Source organism: Prionailurus viverrinus, chromosome C1 (assembly GCF_022837055.1).
Source record: "Prionailurus viverrinus isolate Anna chromosome C1, UM_Priviv_1.0, whole genome shotgun sequence".
NCBI classification, from domain to species: Eukaryota; Metazoa; Chordata; class Mammalia; order Carnivora; family Felidae; genus Prionailurus; species Prionailurus viverrinus.
In genome coordinates this window covers 195,718,842-195,741,694 of record NC_062568.1, presented here as the reverse complement: position 1 = coordinate 195,741,694, position 22,853 = coordinate 195,718,842, and the positions used below count along the sequence as shown (strand labels likewise).

General features: G+C 41.8%; 1 protein-coding gene and 1 long non-coding RNA gene across 3 annotated transcripts; one reads left to right on the top strand and one right to left on the bottom strand.

Moving 5' to 3' along the window:
• Positions 1-1,560: 1,560 nt before the first annotated feature.
• Positions 1,561-6,497, bottom strand: RSRP1 (arginine and serine rich protein 1). 2 transcript variants are annotated; one of them, XM_047873606.1, is made up of 5 exons: positions 6,358-6,497; positions 5,538-6,137; positions 4,082-4,233; positions 2,746-2,829; positions 1,561-2,004 (listed from the first exon to the last, which is right to left on the bottom strand). In XM_047873606.1, exons 2-5 carry the CDS (start codon positions 6,064-6,066, stop codon positions 1,888-1,890), a joined length of 882 nt encoding a protein of 293 aa, XP_047729562.1. In that variant the 5' UTR covers positions 6,067-6,137; positions 6,358-6,497; the 3' UTR covers positions 1,561-1,887. The 2 variants fall into 2 exon arrangements, with proteins under 2 accessions (XP_047729562.1, XP_047729561.1); XM_047873605.1 differs by having other exon boundaries at positions 6,334-6,493.
• A 99-nt stretch (positions 6,498-6,596) lies between these two features.
• Positions 6,597-7,250, top strand: LOC125173945 (uncharacterized). The gene is made up of 2 exons (XR_007155200.1): positions 6,597-6,743; positions 7,029-7,250. It is a non-coding gene; the product is annotated as an uncharacterized LOC125173945 (long non-coding RNA).
• Positions 7,251-22,853: the final 15,603 nt, after the last annotated feature.

Below are 22,853 nucleotides of genomic sequence, written 5' to 3'. Positions count from 1 at the left end.
TGAAGGGGTTTGGCTGAAGAATTATAGGACATGTCCAGTGACTTAGCTCCTAAGGGCTAGTATATTTGAATACAGGTCATAATCACGGTAAGTGTGGCTACCAGTGAAATGAAGGTAAAAAATGTTGTTACCACATCATTCTTTCCCAAAGTCTCCCTCGCAAAGAAATCCTTTTGAGTTCTGCAACTGGGCTAAGGATACCAACTAAATACACTAACCAGGTGATCATGTTAACATTTTCAGTTACAACTCAAATCCTAATGTTTTACTGGACTTTGCTATAACCAGGCCAGTCTACCGATATTCTCTCTCGAGTTTCCTTAGAATAACAAACCCACCACAAACTCTTACTCCTTTATGAACACAGGTCACCCTCCCAATAACTATGGTTAACCTAGATATAAACTAGATGTGTTCACACACACAGGAGTGCTACTGGCTTTAAGGATGAGAATGCAACTAAGGCATCATAAATAATAGGAATTACATGTCTAGGAATGTATCTAGGTCACTGTTTAAATTTTTCGTAAGGTCAGGGGTGCGCCTGGGTGGCTCATGTCCAACTCTGGATTTCAGCTCATCATGAGCTCTCGGTTTGACGGATTGAGCCCTAGTCAGGCTCCACACCGACAGCACAGGGAGCCTGCCTGAGATCTGATCTCTCCCTCTACCTCCCCTGCTGAGTTATTCTCTCTCTCAAAATAAACACACTTAAAAAAATTTTAGAGCAGCTCTTTCCTATACAACGTTCTATGACAGAAGCATTCTATCTGTTCTCTCCAATAATACAGCCACTAGCCTTAACTTCAGAAGTGGTTAGTATGACTGAGAAACTAGGAGCAATCGGGTGGCTCAGTCCGTTAAGCGTCCGACTTCGGGCCAGGTCATGATCTCATGGTTCATGGGTTTGAACCCCACGTCAGGCTCTGTGCAGACAGCCCAGAGGCTAGAAGCCTGCTTTGGATTCTGTGTCTCCCTCTCTCCCTCTGCCCTCCTCCATTTGTACTCTCTCTCAAAAATAAATAAGGCATTTAAAAAAAAAAAAAAAAAGAAAAAAGAAACTAGATGAGCTGTCAGCACAGAGCCTGCTTGGGATTCTCTCTCTTTGCCCCTCCCCCCTTGCTCTCAAAATAAACGAATACTAAAAAACTTTATTTTTTAACTAGAAAAGCATTATAAACAAAACCTCAGATTTTAGAGCTCAATGAGGCATTTCCACTTCTCCCTCTCCTGCTGAGTTTCCTGCCCTAAAGACTGCATTTTAACTTGTCCAGCACAACACTGTGCCAGAATTCCATAAATATTAGGCCTAACTTCTCAAATTTTAATGAAGACCCATACCAACTGGTAGTATTAAGATTCAGGTTCAAATTCAGGTCTAGGGTGGAGACAGATTCACCATTTCTCACAAACACCAGGTAAGGGTCAGTGAACCCTATGCTGTCAGTCCATGGATTTGGATTTGGGATTAGCAAGGCTTTAAACAAAAGACACGTTCCGCTTCTTTAAATAAACACTCATTATGTAATATATACATACAAAACAAAGTGACACAAATAATTAAAAAAACAAAAAATTTATTAACAAATATAAACAGTTCAATTACTGTTTCTCTTATAAATTTCACTTTTACATTACATTGGTATTATACAAAACATTTACAAGTATTATGTACAAAACTCCCACCTGTACGAATCCTCTGGTCCATGTGTGTTATCTCTTATCTACAAGAGAAATCTCAAATGTTAATATTTAAATATTAGGGATTTACATATTACTGTATCACTTGCAATTGCAACAACCATAAATGACTCTCAGAGATGGAATAATGCTTGGAAAAAAACTTGCAACAAAGTGTATTTCAGCCAACCTTATAAATCAGTTTTCTTAGACAGGTACCCACAATCCATATGGACTTTTTTTCTCATTTATTTTGGGAGATCCTGTAGAGGTCTCTTCAGTAGCTTTAGCTGATTTCTGAAGCATTGGCTTTGCTACAGAATTCTGGAAGAAAACAAATTCTTAAGTCAGTTATGCAAACACATACATTGTATTCAAAAGACTTGCATTTTACAAAACACACTAAATAATTTCATTAAAAATTAAAACGCAAAGCAAAGACCCCATATTCATCACTCAATTCAAACTGTAAAGCCAAGAAAACTGCTGGGGAAAATCAGACATTGATACAAAGTATATTACAAAATAATGTTAAAATAGTTCTTAGTTTTTTTAAGCTCTTAGCTGATTTTTAAAATATTCTGATTACAGGGTTTTCTGAGATTTACTTTTTAAATTGTCCAACAAGTGTAAGAGGAGTATTTGAAAAGTAAATGCTGATATCAAAAACGTGAATACTGGGGCACCTGGGTGGCTCAGTTGGTTAACTCTTAATTTCAGCTCAGGTCGTGATCTCAGTGTGTGGGTCTGAGCCCTGCATTGGGCTCTGCACTGACAATGCAAAGGGCCTGCTTGGGATTCTCTCTCTCCCTCTCTGCCCCTCCCTGCCTGCACATAAGCGCACACGCTCTCAAAAAAAACGTGAATATCAGATACAGAAGCAGCCATTATATTAGCCATTTGTAATGGTACAAAAAATTATGAAAAGTTCTATCGAAAGTGGCTTAGTAGATCCCAAATTATTACCATGTGGACAAAAACAATGAGCCTTCCAACAAAAATAAAAGCCCATATAATTATATTCTAAATCCAATTTTTGAGGGGTCAATGCTTAGATATACTTACATTAGAGCTAAAAGCTATGCTCTTTTGCTGGCAATACTTTTCATTGAGATTTTTAGTTCCATCTTCTGTTAGCTTTTCCGACAGCTTGACATGTAAGAGAAAGTGTTATTTTTAAAAAACCATACCCTTGGTTTATGATACCACATAAAATGCAGCCCAACTGTATATAAATTTAGTTATAGAGACACAAATGGAGCTGGATCTAATCATACAGTTAACAGTAGAAACGACATAGTACTCCAGCTTTCCCCATAACAAAATCAATTAATAATCAGCTTAAGATACTCTTCCCCATAAAGCAGGATTAGATTTCCCCAAGTGCAAATTCAAGTTAACTCTGCAAGTAAAGTCATACCAGAAAATACCTAGTTCAAAGAACCAAGGCATTTGCCGTTGGTTACCTAATCATTTGAAAAAGCAACTCACCTAAGATCTTGTTCACTACTAAACACTTAAGCAAACCCACATCTGGGTCTGAATGATAGGTTCACCTAGAGAACATCTTTCCTGTGTTAAATGATTCTATCAAACTCCTAACTACCTTAAACTGCAAAGGCTATGAGTTTTCTACTTTGGATCTCATATCATTAACTTAAGACCACAGTGCAATTTGCCAATGCACATCCTGCACATTTCTGGAGAATTATAATAAACTTATCTGCAAGTGAAGCAGGCCTCTTCTTCTGTAATCTCTCAAAACATCTGGAATATATTGCATATATTATGAAAGGGACAGATGCCCCACCATGACAAAGTGTTCACTTTTAAAAAATTGTCTTCGGTATCTTATCAAAACAGTTACCTGTCCCAAATTCTAGCATGCATAATGGATCTACCAACAAAAAACTAAACTTTCAGTCTGTGAACATAAACTTCAAATTAGTTAAACCTCTGATGCTTTTGCCCATGTATCAATTACCAACAGATTTTCTTCATCAATGTCTGGAGACCACATTCATGATTTCTATAAGACAGAAATAAAGCAGATAAACTATACTGTATGTTGAATATAGAATTTGCGGGAACACAGCGCTGCAAATGAAAGAAAGCTACAGATAAAATACTCTGCAAAAGCTGGATAGAAAAATTTGATAGCTGCATAAAAACTGCCAAAAATACCTCCTACAACTAACTATGAAAGTAATTACTGCTGTGTCACATGAAAATAAAGTTCACTAATCTCCCATTTTCATGGGGGAGAAACCCTGTCTAGAGCTGCTATTATGCTAACAAATTGTATTTAGGCTTTGTCAAGTAAAAAGTAAAAAACGGCTCATTAGATCTTTCTAGCAGCAGCTTTCTGAAGATCTTGTTTGGCTAAGCCTAGAATACTCACCTCAGACTTTGCACCATTGTTTGGTACGGCTGTTCTGCGGTTTGTTTCTTTAGGTGCAAGGACAGTTCTGAGACTGGCCGGTAAGTCAAAGTTGACTGTTCCTAAAGCTTTTGCTGCATTGGCTTTTGCTATTTCTAACAGCTCCATTCGATCTACAAAAACAAAACAAGACATTCATTAATCTGTAGTACATTTCCCTGAAGAACTCCGAATCGCAAAATAAAGTTGTGTTTTATTTAGATGAATAGAAAGAGGTTTCAATCTTTTATTTTAGAGCATAAAATACAGCTCTGAGCACTAAAAATTCTCTACCTCATTTTTTGCTGAGAAAAGCAAAAAATTCCTAAATAATTTCACCTACTAAAGGCCTTTATTTCATGGTTGTTTTTGCTTTCTCTTCAACTGTGTATCCTGAACAAGTTCCTTTGTACATTTTACAGATACCACAATTGTGACAGCTAATGAGTCAATACAGATACATTGCTTAAATCCATTTTCAGACTCCTATCTGTAAGTTTTTGTTTGTCTTTTTCTGTGATCCTATCTAACAGCAAAACAAATCATTTGTTTTAAAATACTGGGACAGGGGCGCCTGGGTGGCGCAGTCGGTTAAGCGTCCGACTTCAGCCAGGTCACGATCTCGCGGTCCGTGAGTTCGAGCCCCGCGTCAGGCTCTGGGCTGATGGCTCAGAGCCTGGAGCCTGTTTCCGATTCTGTGTCTCCCTCTCTCTCTGACCCTCCCCCGTTCATGCTCTGTCTCTCTCTGTCCCAAAAATAAATAAAAAAATGTTGAAAAAATAAAAATAAAAATAAAAAAATACTGGGACAAAATCCGGTTTTGTTTAAAAAAAAAAAAAAAAGTTTTGAACTCTTCTTCCGCTCAATAGGTAACAAAAGCTTAAAATGGATAAACTACTGAGTCACCCTTAACATTTAAAAGGCCTCACTAAGGGCCAGCCCCTAGGAAAAAGGATTTCCTCCACCCCGACCCACTGGACACCACTGCTGACTTCTAATCTCAAGGAGCAAAGAGCGTTCACTTCAAAACCGGGAGCCTGGGGCGGGCTAGGTGGCTCAGGTCCAGATCAGGATCTCGCTGGATGCTGAGTTCGAGCCCCGCGGCGGGCTCTGTGCTGACAGCTCGGAGCCTGGAGCCTGCTTCGGATTCTGTGTGTCTGTCTGTCTGTCTGTCTCTCTCCCGACCCCTCCACCGCTCACGCTCGGTCCCTCTCAAAAATAAACATTAAAAATTGAAAACAAAATAAAACTGGGTGCCAAATAGAGCGCTTTTAACCACTAAGCTGCTAACCTCACTCTTTCCTCCCAAAGCAACTAGGATTACAGCCACCGAAAGCAATAAAAGTATCCAAAGTACACAGCCACCGCGGCTGCGGGCGCGAGCAGTCGCCAGCCACGTAGACGCGTGCGAAGGCCAAGTTCCCGGCAGATGACTCACCTTTCTCGCTCAGGCGAAAAGGGGTGGGGCTTCGCGACCTGGACCTGGACCTGGACCTGGACCTGGACCTGGACCTGGACCTGGACCAGCCCCTCCGACTGCGGCGATCCTCCGGGTACAAGGTGCGGCCGAAGCCGTAGTAGCGCCGCCCCGGCGCCAGCGCGTAGGCCCGTCGGTAATACGAGCGTCCCCGCGAGCGGGACCGGCTGCGGGAGCGGGGCCGCGGCGGCGAGCGGCGGGACCTCCCGGGCGCTCCGTAGCGCCTGTCCCGGTAGCGGCGGCCGCGAGAGCGCGACCGGCTGCGCGAGTAGGAGCGCGAGTAGCGCCTGTACTTCCTCTGGTGGCGCCTCCGGGACCGGGACCTGCTCCTCGGCCGGGGCCGACTCCGCGACGACGCCCGGCTCGAGACGCTGGAGCCGGACTGAGAGCTTCGGGAAGAAGATCGGCTCCTGGACGCCGAAGACAGGCGGCTGGACTGCCCCGACCGGGACGTCGAGGGGGACTCGTCCTGCTGCGAGCCGGGCCACATGGCGTTCACGTAGTGGGACGTGACGACCCAAGACTACAAGTTTCCCCGCCCGGAAACTCGGCTCCTGGAAACTGGGGGGGGGGGGGGGGGGGGGGGGAGGTGGGGAACGGAAGTCAGTCGCGCGGGCGGCCGGGCCGCAAAGCAAAAAACTCCGACTACAGGCGGTGGCGACCCCAAAGTCTGGCTTGCCCGCCCCACCAGCGGCCCCCACTCTGCGCCCCCGCGCCCCAGGCATCTAAGACCGACCCCCGCCACCAGGAAACTTACCACCCCAGGAAGTCGACGCCTCACCGAAGACGAAAAGAAAGGACCAGCGGAAGCCTTCCTTTCGAAGCTGAACACGAAAAGAGGTTTTTCCAAAGCACGCTCGAAAGCCGAACCCAAGACCTCCACCTCCGACCTCCGGACGCGAACTAAGGTGGGTGTCGGCAGACGCAACAGAAGTACCAGAAGCCTACGCGCTGAGCATGCGCAAAGACGTTGGCGCGGTGGGTGTGGTTCCCCTCTGGCCCAACCGCCGCCCTTCCTCCTCTCTTCCCGCGCCCCGCCCACTAGCGCAAAGTCTTAGACGCGCATGCGTTACCATGGCCCGGGAGGCGGAACTGCTGCATCCGGGTACTCGGGAGCCTATGCTGCGCGGTGAGGAGGCTTATGTTCTCTTCATTGAAAGCAGTAAGGTGAGGGATCTTCTCGCGGCGGGGCATCTGGCTCGGGCCTCATGCCGGGCCGGTGCAGGCAGGGTCAGGGTCATTGCCTCCACCCCCTGGGAAGTTGTAGACTCGGGCTGAGCCTTCCTGGACCCTTCGCGACTCCTTCCTGACCTGTGTCCAGAGGCTGGAGAGGGCGACCGCGTGGGGTTCCGCCAGGCTTCGGGACAGCGCCCTTCAGCGGACGTCGCGTGATCTCTGTCAATGCAGTATTAACTTAGAAAAGGTTGCTCGCGCCCACGTTTTCCCTACTAGAGTTTAAGAAAGATGGAGACAGACAATGGGAGACACCCACAGTTGACCTAAAACCTGAGAAGTCAGAATGACGTCCGAGAAGTCAGTTCCGAGGCTTGGTGTTGGGGATTAAACAACTGTGACATTTATTTCCAGGATACATCCAAACATACTTAAGGTTAATAAAGCATGACAATTGCCTTAAAATAACTTTTCATTGAATAAACTAATCACATCTGTAAATAGAGTCATTCTATGAGTTTCTTTGCAAGTTAAAAGAGTGGCAGTTTTACAAAAGTTACTTTCTTTGGAGGGAGATACAAATTCACTTTTCCCTTGTTCATCTTCACCCCACATTCCCAAACAGGCAAAGAAATGGAGGGAATAAAAACCTTATTACAGAATCTGCACCCACCCACGCGATCTGCCTTGGCACTGTCCACAGTATCATAAACATCTCCAAGGCAGCATCACGATGGAAATCATTCTTAAGGAAATGTTTAGAAACATTTTTCTAAATGGCATCACAAGTAAACTGAGAAGACACAGTGCCCATCTGCCAGGAACTTTTGCTGAAAGTTGTCATGAAGCTGTGTGAGTGGATGGAAAAATTAAATGAGTTTCAGATTCGACAAGTGTAAAAAGGATGTGTTCGGGGAAATAATGTGAAACCTTACATATAAGATGATGGCATCTTAAGCTTTTGGTTATTGAAAAGGACAGGGGTGTAGGAGTCTCTGTAAACGATTCAAAATATCAGTCAAATGTGTGCCCAAAATAAGGGGACCAGAAAAATCCTAGATGTTAACAGTAAGAATATTGGAAACACAATGGAAAGCATTACCTTGCCCTTGAGCATAATACTGGTATATTTGTATCTAGGACATGTGTAGTCTACCTGAGTTAAAGTCTGCAAAGAATGTCAGTGTTTATTTTTCTAAGCAATATAGTCTTTTCTGATCATCTATCCCCTCACGTGATTCAAAATCCAGTTTTGGTTATCAGTAAAGAATCTTGCAGAGACTTTGTAGGCTAATGCAGGCAGAAATGACATCTCTTGACAATAGCACATCTTGCCATCCAAGAATGTGACACTTTAATACATTTGTTTAAAAATTTTTAGGTCCTTCCCTGTGGTAGGCAGATGAATAGCCCCCAGAGATGTCCACACCCTGTTTCCCAGAACTTGTGAATTGGTTACCTTACAAAAGGATTTTTGCAGATGTGATTAAAACTAAGGACCTGGTGATGACATTATCCTGAATTACATACAGGGCTGGGTGAAGTCAGCCCAATCCAATCACAGGAAAGATTCAAAGCCTGAGGATGCCACACCCTTTTGCTGCATCTGAAATGTTGAGGGCTATCTGCAAGGTCCTGAGAAGCCTCTAGGAGCTAAGGTCGGCTCCTAGCTGACTGTCACCAAGGTAACAGAGGTCTCAGTCCCACAACCTCATGGAATTGAATTCTGCCAACACCTGAATGAGCAGGGTGTTGGAGATTTTCCCCTGGTCTCCAAAAGGAACATAGCCCTGCTGACATCTTGACTTTTGCCCGGTGAGACTTCTCGCCTCCAGAACTGTAAGATAATAAACTTGGTTTGATCTAAGCCACTGAGCCTGTGGTTACTTGTTACTGAAGCAATAGAAAACTAATACTTCCACTGAAATTTTATAGCTTTTTTCATCCACATCTTGCTCTTGTCTTGCTAGGTGTATTCTGGAATATTTTAATGGTATTTGCAGATTGTGAATAGGATCCCTTCTTTACAGGTTCATTTTGTTTCATGTACATAACCCCTAACCAAATTTTTACACCCAATATGAAAGATTTTTTTCACTTGATAGGTAAATTCCACTCATTTACACTTATTAGAGTAGCTGCAATATGACCTTATCACTTCAGTAGTGTATCTTATTTATTTTACTTTGCTTTTTTTTTTCTCACTTTTTCCCATTTTATTTTGCCAGCCTGATCAAATTTCTTCTTTTTCCTCCCTCCCACTATTCACTTAGAGGTTCTGCAATGCTTTACCATGCCATTACTGGTTTCCTGGCTACCTTTTTTTTTTTTTAATCTCTACCAAACATTTAAACCTGTTCCTCCTCCCCTCCTGTCTCCTTCCACAAATATTTATAGAATGTTTATTGTATTAGATGCAGTTAGGTAGGTTAAGAAAAATTTAGTGGCTCTTTCTCCTACTAAAATTAAATTTTTTTCATTATTTAAAAAAAATTTTTTTAATGTGTATTTACTTTTGAGAGAGAGAGAGAGCACCAGCTGGGAGGGGCAGAGAGAGAAGGAGACACAGAATCTGAAGCAGGCTCCAGGCTCTCAGCTGGCAGCACAGACACGACACGGGGCTTGAAGTCACAACGTGAGATCATGACCTGAGCCACAGTCGGACGCTTGACCAAGTGAGCCACCCAGGTGCCCCTTTCATGAATTTTCATGACGGCTAATTTTGTAACAAATGAGAAAATCCAAAGATATACAAAATAAAAGCTAATAATCCATTCCTTGGAGATATGGAATCCTCCAAAAGAGGTCCCCATTATTTTGCCCATAAATTAGAGGTAACCAATGTTAACAGTTAGCAAGCACCCTTGTGGATTTTTAGGAGTCTGGGCTCATTCTAAACAAATTTATTTAAAACTTGCTTTTATAACCAATAGTCTTTAAGATAAATCATATAGGTCTAATTTTTTTCTATTTATCAGCTGTATAATATTCCAGAGTCTGGAAATACCAGAAATTAATATTCTATCCCCTATTGCTTATTCACGGACCGCCATGTGGTATCCAGTTTCTCCACCACTGAACACTACGCCTTGGAACCAATGTTGGATTCTGAAAACAGCGGTGGTAGCAGAGCTCCTCTGAATGCTCCTACTCCATGCTTTTAAGGTCAACAGAGCTATGTTCAGGATACAGCCTGGAGCAGCTGATTGCAATGAAGACCCCAGCTCTATCTGAGGAGTCACTTCCGAGATACATGACATCATAGCTCAGGTGTAAACTCAGCTCTCTCCGACCGAGAGGATCAGAGGAGCTTTCAACCAAGGAGGCTCATCTAAAGAGTGAGCTGCAAAGAGGAAAAAGTGCAGAGTGATTGTGACACAGAAGAAGACCTATCCATTGACCTTACATCACAGACGAGTTGACATCAGACATCTCTGTTGCTAGAGCTGCTGTAGAATGGTTGCGAAAAGTCACCAGTGCAGTATTCAAGGTAAGTAACATGAAGATCAATAAACTCCAGTCTGATGTGACATTCCTGTCTTCTAGTATGTCCCAAGGAACTCCTGCCATTGGTTCAGCCATCACCCATGTGGGCTCATGCCTCCACTGCCTACAATTACTGAGCCACGCTATGGCTGAGCTGTTACTCCTACAGCTCCTCCTGATGACATGTCTCAGCTTGGTAGCTCTGGCCTGGAAATATCACACTTATAATGCTGTTTAAGAGGCACCCCTCGATATATCCAGCTTATATCTGTTTCCTGCCACGAAGACTTACCACACGAGGATGTTATCTGTGACATCACCACGGAAGCTTCTGCCTCTGTCCCCATGGCAGCCGCCATAGAGAGGTGTTAGGGATTCTGTACTGTCATTTGGCTTTGAAGAAGCCAGGAAAGCAAGTGAACAGCACACAGATCCAGATGTGTATCTGCCAATATCATTCCCGATAACCCACAAAGGTGCAATTACTGGTGGTGTTATTACAGTATAAGGACTGATGGGTGCCTCTGCCTAGCTAAGAATGTAACATTTGTGTCCATGCCTAATGGCCGCCGATATCACTCGGTTGAGAATGACTCCATTCCACACAGCAATATAACTCTTCAGTGCACACCTTGCTCACCAGGGTGCTGCTACTTAATCAGACAAGCTGTCTCAGCCATTCTGCCCTGAATGTCAGAGGAACCATAATTAACCATATGTGGATTATGTTACATGACCTTCACAAGGAATTTGACTTCAATAATGGCACATCATGGGAGGCAAATTAACTAGAGAATGTCAACTGGTCCAGAATGGAAAGAGGCAAAGTACTGCACAAGGCTACACTATCCATGCTGTAAAAGACTTCCTTTTCAAAGGTTACATATCACGCAGTCTACTGTATGCCTGCTCCCCCAAATCCTTTCACAGCCTTTACGTGACCATGCTCGATTTTTGCGACCTTGGCTCAACAACCAATCCCAGCTACTGTCTCAGGAGACTCAGCACTTGTCTGGCCCTGTGTAAAGATGAACTATTCTGTCTTCAACCCAACAACAACTGACCTTTACTTCAAGGTACAATGCAGTGAAGCCATGATGCTTTACCAGTGGAACAGGATCTTTTACAGCGCTTTGCCTTCCAGAGACAAAGGATGACACATATCAAGCAGTCTGGCCAATAAAACACATGTTCTTGGGGTAGTCACCCCAGCCATTGCCCCCGTTTTCAACAACCATTTCATCAAAGCACATTAATGGGTAAGTTTTTACTGGGAGACATCCATCAGGATCTTATAGTAAGGTCTCATGTGCTGGATCCATTGTATTATGCAATTGGACCTAAAGCCGATTTCTCTGGAATATTCCATGCATCTCATGATCAGTGCACCCACTTCAATAGTACTTTTTGGCACATTAGATTACCTTAATTTCCTTTCTTCTGTCCACAAGCCTGGCTTGGGAAATTGACCTCATGGACAGCTTGGCTGGGTAGGATTTTAAACCAAAGTCACATGCCACTTTAAGTACTGGCACTTTTACCGTTATATGATAAAATCCCAAAAGTGGAATTGCTGACCCTTCAATGTATAGAATTGCTGGGTCATTATATTGTATACCTGAAACGAATATCACACTGTATGTTAATTATACTCGAATAAGCAAAAAGAGTGAATTTTGGGGTTAAAGGGTCTATGTGATTTAATATATTGCCATATAATTTCCCAAGAAGTTGTCACAACAACGTAGGAGAGAAAGCCATTCTGACACCCCAGACCAAGTTCATTTTCCCCATTAGAGGTTATCCTATTTTCCTGTGCCTCGTTATTATTAGGATTTATCACATTGTAATAATTAGTTTTAATTCATTTTGTATCATTTTCCTGCTAGAACATAAATTACATAAGGACAGGCTTGTTTTTATTGAACTCCAGCATTCCAGACAGTGCACTGCATATAGTAGGCGCTCAGTGTTTACTGAATACACAAATGAAACAGAATCTCAAGTAAGTCTTGAAGGATATGCAGAGGGAAAGAAAGGGACTATTCTAGAGAAGAACAAAGGTCTTAGCAAAATCTCAGAAATGGAAATGTCCATTATTTGGGGACAAAGTAAGTGACCTTGGCTAGAGCACAGAGTTTGTGGTGGGGAGTTTTGAGAAGATAAAACTGGAGAGTAAATAGGTAAATAGCTGTACCTAATTGGATTGGAAAGAAGAAATACTTGCAGGATTTGAGGAATAAAAATCAAAAGGCTTTTAGTTACATATGCTCTCCTTAAACAAATACTTAAAACAGTCAGCTATACTACAAAAAGCATAATCCCACATCTTATTATGCACTATAGAATACAACGATAAAATACTGTCTTTAATGAACACATTTAGCTTCCTTTCTACAACTTCCAGAATCCTCTGTCATGACAAATTAATTTACTAGCGGAATGTTAAACTCTTTATTTTTCCTTGACATTCTGAAAAGATCTTGATTAAAACTACATGAGGGGCACCTGCATGGCTCAGTAGGTTAGGTGTCCAACTCTTGATGTCGACTCAGGTCTTGATCTCGGGGTCATGAGTTCGAGCCCTGCATTGGGCTCCACGCTGGGTGTGGAGCCTACTTTAAACACACACACACACACACACACACACACACACACACACACACACATACACACACTACAGGAAACAACAGGGCATAAAGGACACTGACGATAGTAATTTCTATGGCATGGTGGTAATGAAAACCAGTAGGCTCAATAAAAAATGTGGGAAAAGAGGTGTCAAGATAGGTTTAGATAAATTAGACAACTCTTGAAATTGAAATGCAATGTACTTACCAGAACACTCATCCTTTTAAAGTATACAATCCAGTGGCTTTTAGTATATCTACAATGTTGTGCAATCATCACCACTAATTCAAGAAAATTTTTGTCACCCCCAAAAGAAATCCCCTACCCATTGGTAATTGTACCTCATCCCCCTCCTTCCCCAGTCCCCTGCAACCACTAATTTACTTTCTGTTTGTATGGATTTACCTATTATGGACATTTCATATAAAAGGAATCACGTGACGTGTGGTCTTTTGTGTCTGGCTTCTTTCAGTTTAGCATGTTGTAGCATGTGTCCATACTCCATTCCCTATTATGGCTGACTAATATTCCATTGTAGGGATATACCACATTTTGTGGAGGGTTTTTATTATATTTTTTTCACATTTTGTTTATCCATTCATCAGTTGATGGACATTGGGTTGTTTCTACTTTGGGGCTATTTTGAATAAAGCTGCTATGAGCATCCATGTACAAATTTTTGTATGAACATATGTCTACAGTTCTCTTGGGTAAATACCTAGGAGTGGAATTGCTGGGTCACTTGAGAATGCTATGTTTACCTTTTTGTGGGATTGTCAGACTGTTTTCTACAATGGCTGCTCCATTTTACATTCCCACCAGTATTGTATGAGGGTTCCAATTTCTCTACATCCTTGCCAACACCTTATATTTTCTCTTTTTAATTACAGGGGGTATGAATTTAGAGGAGTTTTACTGTAAAGAGAAAAAAAGAATTGGGGTGGTGGCTAGGGAAGGTGGTTGAATCAAGCTTTTGTTTGTTTGTTTGTTCATTTGTTTTAAGAGGGGCCATATTATAGTGTATTCATATACTGATGGAAATAATCTAGTAGAAAGGAGAAAATGGATGATGTGGGAGAGAGACTGGACAGTTGTGGGGACATCATTGAGAAGGAGTGAGGATAGGTCTGGTGAACAAGTGGAGGATCTGGCCTTACATGGGAACACAGACAGTTTATCCAACATAAAAGGTAGTGCTATGGTCTAAATGTTTGTGCCCTCTCCATTCATGTGTTGAAATCTACCCCCCAAAGTGATTGAATTAGGAGGTGGGGCCTTTGGGAGGCTATTAGGTCATGAGAGTAGAGCCCTCATGATTGGGATTAGTGCCCTTCTAACAGAGACCCCAGAGAGATCCCTCACCCCTCCATCAAGTGAGGACACAGTGAGAAGTCAGCAGTCTATAACCCATAGGTCTTCACCAGAACCTGACCATATGGGCACATGATCTTGGACTTCCAGCCGTCAGAACAATGGGAAGAAAATTTTTGTTATTGTAAGCCACCCAGTCTGTATGACCTAGGACAGGTGGGAAGGCAGAGCATGACTACAGCTGGAGGTAGGATAGCTCAGTGGTGAACACTTGTGGAAATCCCCTTGAGAATTTACCCCCGTAGCTGAGATTGAAGAGAGGCAGGAGATACTAGGGTCTGAAGAGAAAGGAGAAGGACCAGCAATCATCTAGGATGACACTGACTAGACATAATAGGACAGTGAGGCATCATTCAAACCCACTTGAGTTTGTGATCATGAGTTTAAAATGGGACCAGTCAGTATTTTCCCCAGCATCTGATCTTCTTTTACCATATTAGAAGTTTTCAGTATTTAAATGAATGAATAAATAGAGTTAATATTGAGTTTATATTACATGCACAAAATACACTTTTTAATTTGCTACTTCTCTGTTAATTGGAACTGGTTCCTGCTAGATTTTATTAAAATTAACGACTTAAGATAATAGCAAAGAGTAGCACACCCTGGTTCAGTTTTTCTGTTCAAGGTAATTAGAATAAGCAAAGATTTTATTTTCGTGCTGTTATTTCTCTTGAGGGTAATGTTGCTGAATTAAAAAAAATAAGAATGTGAAACTGACTAGTTTTGAATCTTTCCATCTACATATTTTTTTCAGAAAAGGAGAAGAGAAGTAAATGGTAGCTTCTTTAAGGATCTGGGATTCTCTAGAAATTCCTAGAATTCTGAATTATGCTTCATCATCCATTCATTTATTCAGTCAAAAGACGTTTCTCAGTATTTCCTCTTTTACCAGTTACAAGAAAAATGAAACTAAATTAACTAATTTTTTTAATGTTTATTTATTTTTGAGAGGGAAGGAAGGGTAGAGAGAGGGAGACACAGAATTCAAAGCAGGCTCCAGGCTCTGAGCTGTCAGCACAGCTGACGGGGGGTTTGAACCCATGAGCCGTGAGATCATTACCTGAGGTGAAGTCGGATGCTTGACCAACTGAGCCACCCAGGCACCCCCAAAATGAAACTAAATTAAATATGATTCCTACCATGAAGTACATCACAGGCATCTGGATATTACACTGTTTTTAGAAAAGGCAGATACACTTTTATTTCAACCAATTCTTTTAGAGAACTCGGTTCTATGTAGCATCACAGAAAATTAGCACTGATAAAGAATGTCATGAAATTTATAAAGTAAAAATTTCAAAGACATCAATAAGTTTACTTCCTTTATATTTTAAATCTTTCTGGGAGGATCTCTACTTGTTTAACTGTCAACAGTGTACTCCTAAAGACTGCTTTGTCACAACCACAATCACGTGCTTCATGGAATCTTAATGAGAATATACTATTACGGTCTTAAGATTTTTATACTTTCCTTTTTGAAGAGACTTTCAAAGAATCGACAGTTTTGTGAACCTAGTAGTGTCTGTGTTTCAGACTTTCGTGGAGTCCAAGGGCAGAAGCCCATAATCATTTGGCCGCAGGACACACAGATGGACGGTGTGTGGCAGTGTTTAAATGCTGATGCCACAGTTCCACACTGCAAATGCATCCCACGATATTTTTCTCTTGCTCTGTCACAGTGTGTTTGCCAAACAGGACATGGAAAATGAATAGGCAGTTTTCTTGCACAATTCTTAATAAACGGTCAAAATGAACTCCATTGCTTAAGAAAAGCATAAACACAATTTAGTCCCCGAACATGCCTGGATATAGGTTGTTACTGTGGGGGAGCCCTGGTATTAGTACCCAAGTATTATTTTCATTGAAAATTCTGAAAGATCAAGATTCTTTTTTCCAATGATCCTTAAAAAATAAAAATAAAAATAAAAATGAACATGCTATCGAATTATCAAAGTTTCACTTTTATAACTAAGAATTATAGATTAAAAAATTTGTGAATTTATTTTTCTGGGACTTTTAAATTATGAGCATTATTTGAATGAAAGAGAACCAATTTATTGATTTTTTTTTTGTCTTCACGCCCAGTGCAGAGTCCAATGCGGGGTTGAACTCAGGACCCTGAGATCAAGACCTGAACTGAGATGCTGAGATCAAGAGTCAGATGCTCAACTGACTGAGCCACCCAGTCGTCCCTCTATTGTTTAAAACTGAAATACAGTTTTATTTTATGGATTTTTTTCCTCATATAGTACATAAAATAATGAATTTGATGCCACTCCCCAAAACATGGGGGGGGGGGTGTGCCTTCCTTATTATCCTTCACATTCTAAAGTGATTAATATCTTCACTCATGGTGATTGATTTCAGACTAGGTAGTGTAAACAACAGAAATTTATTTTCTTCCACAGCTTTGGAGGCTGGAATTTCAAGTGCAAGGTGCTGGCAGGGTTAGTTTCTGGTGAGGCCTCTCTTTCCTAGCTTGCAGATGGTTAGCTTGTCACTGCGTGCTCACGTGGCCTTTTCTGTGAGCATGTGTGCCCCGGGTGTCTCTTCCTCTTCTTATAAGGACACCAAGTCCTTTGGATGGGGGCCCCACACATGTGACCTCATTGAACCTTAATGACTCCTTTAAAGGTCTTATCTTCAAATATTCAGGTTGGGGCTCCAACATATGAATTGGGAGAGGGGGACACAATTTAGTCCATAACGGATTTGGTAGAAAGATCATTTTAATTTGTGGTTATTGTCTTTGTATATAAACTTCTCAGTATTTCTCTGCCTTTCAAATATGCTATCATAAAGACTGAGGAAATGTGATTCCTTATTTCCCACATTGCCATTCCATCCCAGTTTATTATAATAAAGATAGGTCTATTCAGTGCTCAGTGTATTCCAGGAACTGCCCCAGATTCTGGGACATATCCATGAAAGAACCAATGCCCCTGTTCTTAGCTCATAATGTGACCAGACCTTTAGAAATTCAGAAAATTGCTACCTTCAAAGACATCTAGCAGTTCAGGAGTCCCAGATTGTGAACTTTTTAAATTATTTTTTTAATGTTTATGGGGGGGGGGTGGGGGGGGGGACAAAGAGAGAGGGAGACACAGAATCCAAAGCAGGCTCCAGGCTCTGAGCTGTCAGCACAGAGCGTGACATGGGGCTCGTACTTACAAACAGCAAGATCATGACCTTAGCCAAAGCTGGACGCTTACCTGACTGAGCCACCCAGGCACCCCTGAGCTACCTTATTTAACAACTCAACTTGCTTGTTTAAAAAAAAAAGTATTTTATTCATTAATTAACTATTCAGCCAATGTTTATTGAGTGTTAACTTTGAGTCTAAGGTATAGCAATAAACAAATTGGATAAAGTATCTGGTGTGATGAAACTTGTGTTTTCATGGAAGAGACAGACAATAAGCAAATAAAGAATATAATGTCAGGTAGTGATAAGTATTTTGAAACAAAGCGAAGGTGAAAAGATGACTTGTGGGGGAGACTGCTCTGCAAGATAGGGTGTGAGGACTGCCCCTCTTAACAGGAAACATCTGAGCAGAGACTTGAAAGGAGTGAAGGAGCTCACTGTGCGTGGGGGATGAACGTTCCCAGTAGAGAGGCCAAGTGCAAAGACTCTAGGGCAGGAGCACGGGGTATTTCAGGGTCTGCAGCCAGTGCAACCGAGCCAGGGGGTAAAGTAGTTAAGTGATGGTACTGCTGAGGTGGCCAGGAGCTAGGGCACGAATGCTCTTGTAGGATTTTATTCTCCAAGACGAGAAGCCATTGAAGCATTGGAGAACAGAAGTCATAACATCTGACTTATATTTTAAAGCCTCTCTGGCTGCTCTATGGAGAAAAGATGGGGGAGTGGAGGCCTAAGATAAAGCAGGGAGACCACTGAGTGGTTAGAGTGAGAAATGATGGTGGCTTGCACTAAAATGATAGCATGGAGGTGGTATGCGTGTGTGTGCGTGTGCGCATGCGCATTTAAGGTACTCACAGCAGGTGTTACTATAACTGGTAATTTTTTTTAACGTTTATTTATTTTTTGAGAGACAGAGCATGAGCGGGGGAAGGACAGAGAGAGAGGGAGTCACAAATTCCAAAGCAGGCTCCAGGCTCTGAGGTGTCAGCACAGAGCCTGACGCAGGGCTCGAACTCACAGACTGCGAGATCATGACCTGAGGCAAAGTTGGACGCTTAGCCAACTGAGCCACCCAGGCGCCCCCTGATTGGTAACTTTTAATCACAAAATGTTACACATAAGAAATCATCAACACCTACAATATTCATGACCGGTACTCCTCAAACCTGTCCATCAAAAACAAGGGAAGTCTGAGAAACTGTCACAGCTACTACATATTAACCTTATTCTTAGGGCAGTTTCAACTACAGTAACTCTGTGAAGAGCACTTTAGCTTCCTCTTCTAACCCCAACAAGAGGTAGTGCTACTCAAAGTCAATCTGTTAAAGACTTAGAGACACAGAGATTGAAGAAAACTGAGCTATCGCAGTCATCCTCCGAGGGAACAGTCTCCAAGTTTTTCGTGATTCGCTTTCGGACAGGCGAAAGTTACTAGGAGAACTGGGGCTAACCCACATCTACTTCCATTTCAATTCTCATTCCATTATCCATATGGATTGAACTTTAAAACATTGTAAACTTGAACTTCAGTAAGATACTGAGAATTTTCCAGACAGCATCATTGTAGAAGTTGGCTTTGGTATCTCACGGGCATGGGTGATAACCCATAGTATAAGTTTAACTGCAAAGTTGGAAACTTAAACTTTAGCAAGTTATTAGTTGTTTCTGGATAGAGGTGCAGGGTTTTGTGGGTTCTGCTGTCCCATAGGCGCTCATGCTAACTGGCAGTATTTGGCTAAGTCTTTGTGCATGCGGTTTTCTTCAGGAGTTCTCTGTTGCCTATAAAATAATATAACATCCAAGATTTGCTTCAGAAGAATCCAGTGAGGAGGGTTGGATACGTGTATAGATGAAACAAGATTGGCCAAGCGTTGATAGTTGTTAAAGCTACATGATGAATAGATGAGGGTCTATTATCCTACAATATGTACTTCTGTGTATGTCTGGAGTTTTCCGTTATCAAAAGTTTAAAAAAATATAATTATTATTTACATTATAAAAGACAAGCCTGGTGAGTAATAGGATCTAGCTAGCAATAAAGTAATGAAGGGAAGGGCAGGTGGTACAGCTTGTAGATTGTTCTTTTTTCTACACCGTCTTCTTGTAGGTCAGCATATGCGGACATAGCTCAACTACACGACACTACCCCTGGAAGCTTCAATATCACAACCTCACTTCTGGCTCTAAGGTCTTATACACATCTCCATCCCCAACTATGAGGTTTCTTCATAGGCAAGAATTGGTTTGCAGGGACTAAGGCAATAAGAAGCCTCTGACTTATTCAATCTTCTATTATAAGGGTGAGACTTTTATGGCCTCGGGTTTTCAGGGGTACTGTGGAAGCGGTTTAGAAGGATCAATCTGAATTTTAATGGGCTTGACACTTCTGATTTTTTCCCCCACATCTGTGAAAAAGGCCCACAGAGTAGCAGGGATTTCAGAGAGATCTATAGCATCTACACTTCCATCGAATTTAATAGTCTCCTCAGGACAATCAATTTGGACTTGGAGAACACATCATGCTTCAGTGTCTGATGAGTCTGGAAACTCTATCTCTCCTGAGGAAAATTTTATGTGGCCTCCTAATATAGAAAGCAGGTCTCTACCTAGGAAATTCACAAGGGCAGTATCACATAATAGAAAGGTATGACTCAGAGAGAGGGCCAAGGGTAACAGCTATGGGTTCCAGTAAGGGAACTCTTTGAACTTGACTAGAAACTCCCACCACAAAGATATTTTTATTACTCCAAGGTAGTTCTTCATGCATAATGGTAGGGTTTAAAGGAAATAGAGTTGCTCCGGTATCTATCAACAAGGTAGAAATTTCTCCATTTAAGTTTAGGTTAATTTTCCCTGATGATTTAAGGAATTATTGAAGTAGCTTACCAGGCAACTTCTCAGAGCTCTATCAGTGTTGACAGTTATCACCAGAATCTGGGAGCTGAGGGCACTCTCTTACAGGGCAACTGGATTGTTTAACAGGCGCTCTATTTAAAAGTGGGCAATTCTTTTTCCAATGTCTCTTTTGATTACAGTATTGACAGGAATCTCTGTCAACTTGAGGCAAGATCCCTTGAAGTTAGGTCAGGGTCCTCATAATTGTTGCAGCTGTAGGACCATGACTTTATTTGTTTGATAACCTTTTTTCTGTTCTATTATTCTTTCAAAATATTCCACAAGAGGTTGAAGCTCTGGGAGAGGAGTGATGTCCCATTGGAAATGGGACACGTTCCACAAATCATTGAGGTCTGCGTGAAGCCCATTAACAAAATGGGCACACAGGGCAAAACTAGCCCCAGAGTCTTTTGTGGCCAGGGTGTTGTCTAAATACTAACTCTAAATAAATTCATAAGTCTGCCACTGGCTCATCCTTTTTCTGTTTACAGGGTTGTATGCGGCCCAGTATGTTCTCATAGGAAAAACTTTGAGAACTGCTTCTTGAAGCAGTTGACTCGTTTTTTTCCTCTTTTTATTTATCTCTGGAAGCATGTTTGGTGGGATCCTCAAACTCTTAGGTAGGGACTTTCCAATATAGTTCTTGAAGCCATTTTTAAGCATCTTTTGGACTCACTATCATGCTAACGAACTAGTAAAAATCAGGTAGTCTAGGATCACAGGCACCAAGAAAATGTTTCAATTCTTCTGTCTTTTTAGTGTTGTCCTTTTTAGATTCTGGAAAATCATTTACAATGGCTCAAAGTTTGGTTTGAGACGACAGTTTAACTTCTGCTGAGGCTAAAGATCCCTGGTTCATTAGAAGGTCTTATCTTAGGACGTCTGATATTTAAGGGGCTTGGAGGGAAAGGGTAAAAGATAAAAGTGGTTAGTGGGTTCAGAATAATCAGGTAAAGGAGGATAAAGAGGAGCAGAGGGATTAGCTGGAGGTTGCTCAAGTCTCTCATGTCAGAGGTTTGCCCTTAAGGTTTTCATTGGCTTGTTGTAATGATTCCTCTAGAGTTTATATTTTTAAATTTAATTCTATTCTATTCTATTCTTTTTTTTTTTTTAATTTTTTTTTTCCAACGTTTATTTATTTTTTGGGACAGAGAGAGACAGAGCATGAACGGGGGAGGGGCAGAGAGAGAGGGAGACACAGAATTGGAAACAGGCTCCAGGCTCTGAGCCATCAGCCCAGAGCCTGACGCGGGGCTCGAACTCCCGGACCGCGAGATCGTGACCTGGCTGAAGTCGGACGCTTAACCGACTGCACCACCCAGGCGCCCCTATTCTATTCTTTTTTATTATTTAAACATTTTTTAGTGTTTATTTATTTTTGAAAGACACAGAGAGACAGAGCACGCTCAGGGGAGGGGCAGAGAGAGAGAGGTAGACACAGAATCTAAAGCAGGCACTAGGCTCCGAGCTCTCAGCACAGAGCCCAATGTGGGGCTCAGATTCACAAACTGTGAGATCATGACCTGAGCCAAAGTCGGACAATCAACCAACTGAGCTACCCAGGCACCTCTCTATTCTTTTTTAAGTAAGCTCTATGCCCAACATGGGGCTTCAGTGCACAAGTCCAAGATCAAGAGTCATATGCTCTATGCACTAAGTAAGCCAGGCCCCCCTAGGGAGTCTATTTTAGAGTCATTTTGTCTTTTGGAGGCCTCCATACCAAACAAGGAATACATTCTATTGTTGTTGCAAGGTTCAGGATCATCTCTTTCAGGAGTATCCTTAAGATAGGTGGACTATTTTATTGACTATCTTACTTAAGTTAAAGGTCCCCCAAAGTGGCCACTGTAACTCCAAGTTATCCTATATAGAACACACCCATTTTTCCAAAAGGGACAAGATCCTGGTTATTAAGTGAATATATATATATAGGAAGTAGGAGTTTTTGAAAGAAGTAGGGAAAGAGTTTTAGGCCAACTGGAATGAATCTTTGCCATAGAATCTCTAAAATGGCTGTATCTATAGGGATCTCAAGAATTTTACTCCTGTCTAGAAACTCAAGGAATCATGGGTTTTCCCCCCTTACAGACAGAAGGGTAACCAAGAAACTGGAACAAAACATAGATATGCACAATAAAGTCAGAGAGCTGAAAACACAAAGAGAATGGAGCTCTGATCCAGGAGAGACTTACCTGGAACTCCGTGGTTGGTGAGAAAGCAGTGAGAACAATGGGCTCTGTAGGTACTGGCACCCGGTTACTTACCACCCTTGGGGCTCTTCAGGGGACTAGTTCAGATCCCACTTCTGACACCAGAAACTGTCAAAAATAAAATCAGATCAAATTAAAATGTTGACTTTATCATACATACAAGAAAAAAGTTCACAAAGTGGGAGACTTCAAACAAAAAATGGCAAGAACTTCAAAGGTATGTTATTACAGGATGCTTATAATATGAGACTGGGGAAGTTATTTAACTTTGCAATGATGGATTATTACAATGGGGGTTTCCTGACAGCAGGGGATTGGTTAAGAGTGATTATCTTACACCATTTTAAAAGAACAATTTAAGTTTTGT

Coding starts and splice junctions, on each gene's coding strand:
- RSRP1 (XM_047873606.1), bottom strand. CDS start 6,066: ATGTGGCCCGGCTCGCAGCAGGACGAGTCCCCCTCGACGTCCCGGTCG. Junction 4,234..5,537: donor TTTTCGCCTGAGCGAGAAAG/GTGAGTCATCTG, acceptor TTGTTTTTGTAG/ATCGAATGGAGCTGTTAGAA. Junction 2,005..2,745: donor GCATAGCTTTTAGCTCTAAT/GTAAGTATATCT, acceptor GTTTTCTTCCAG/AATTCTGTAGCAAAGCCAAT.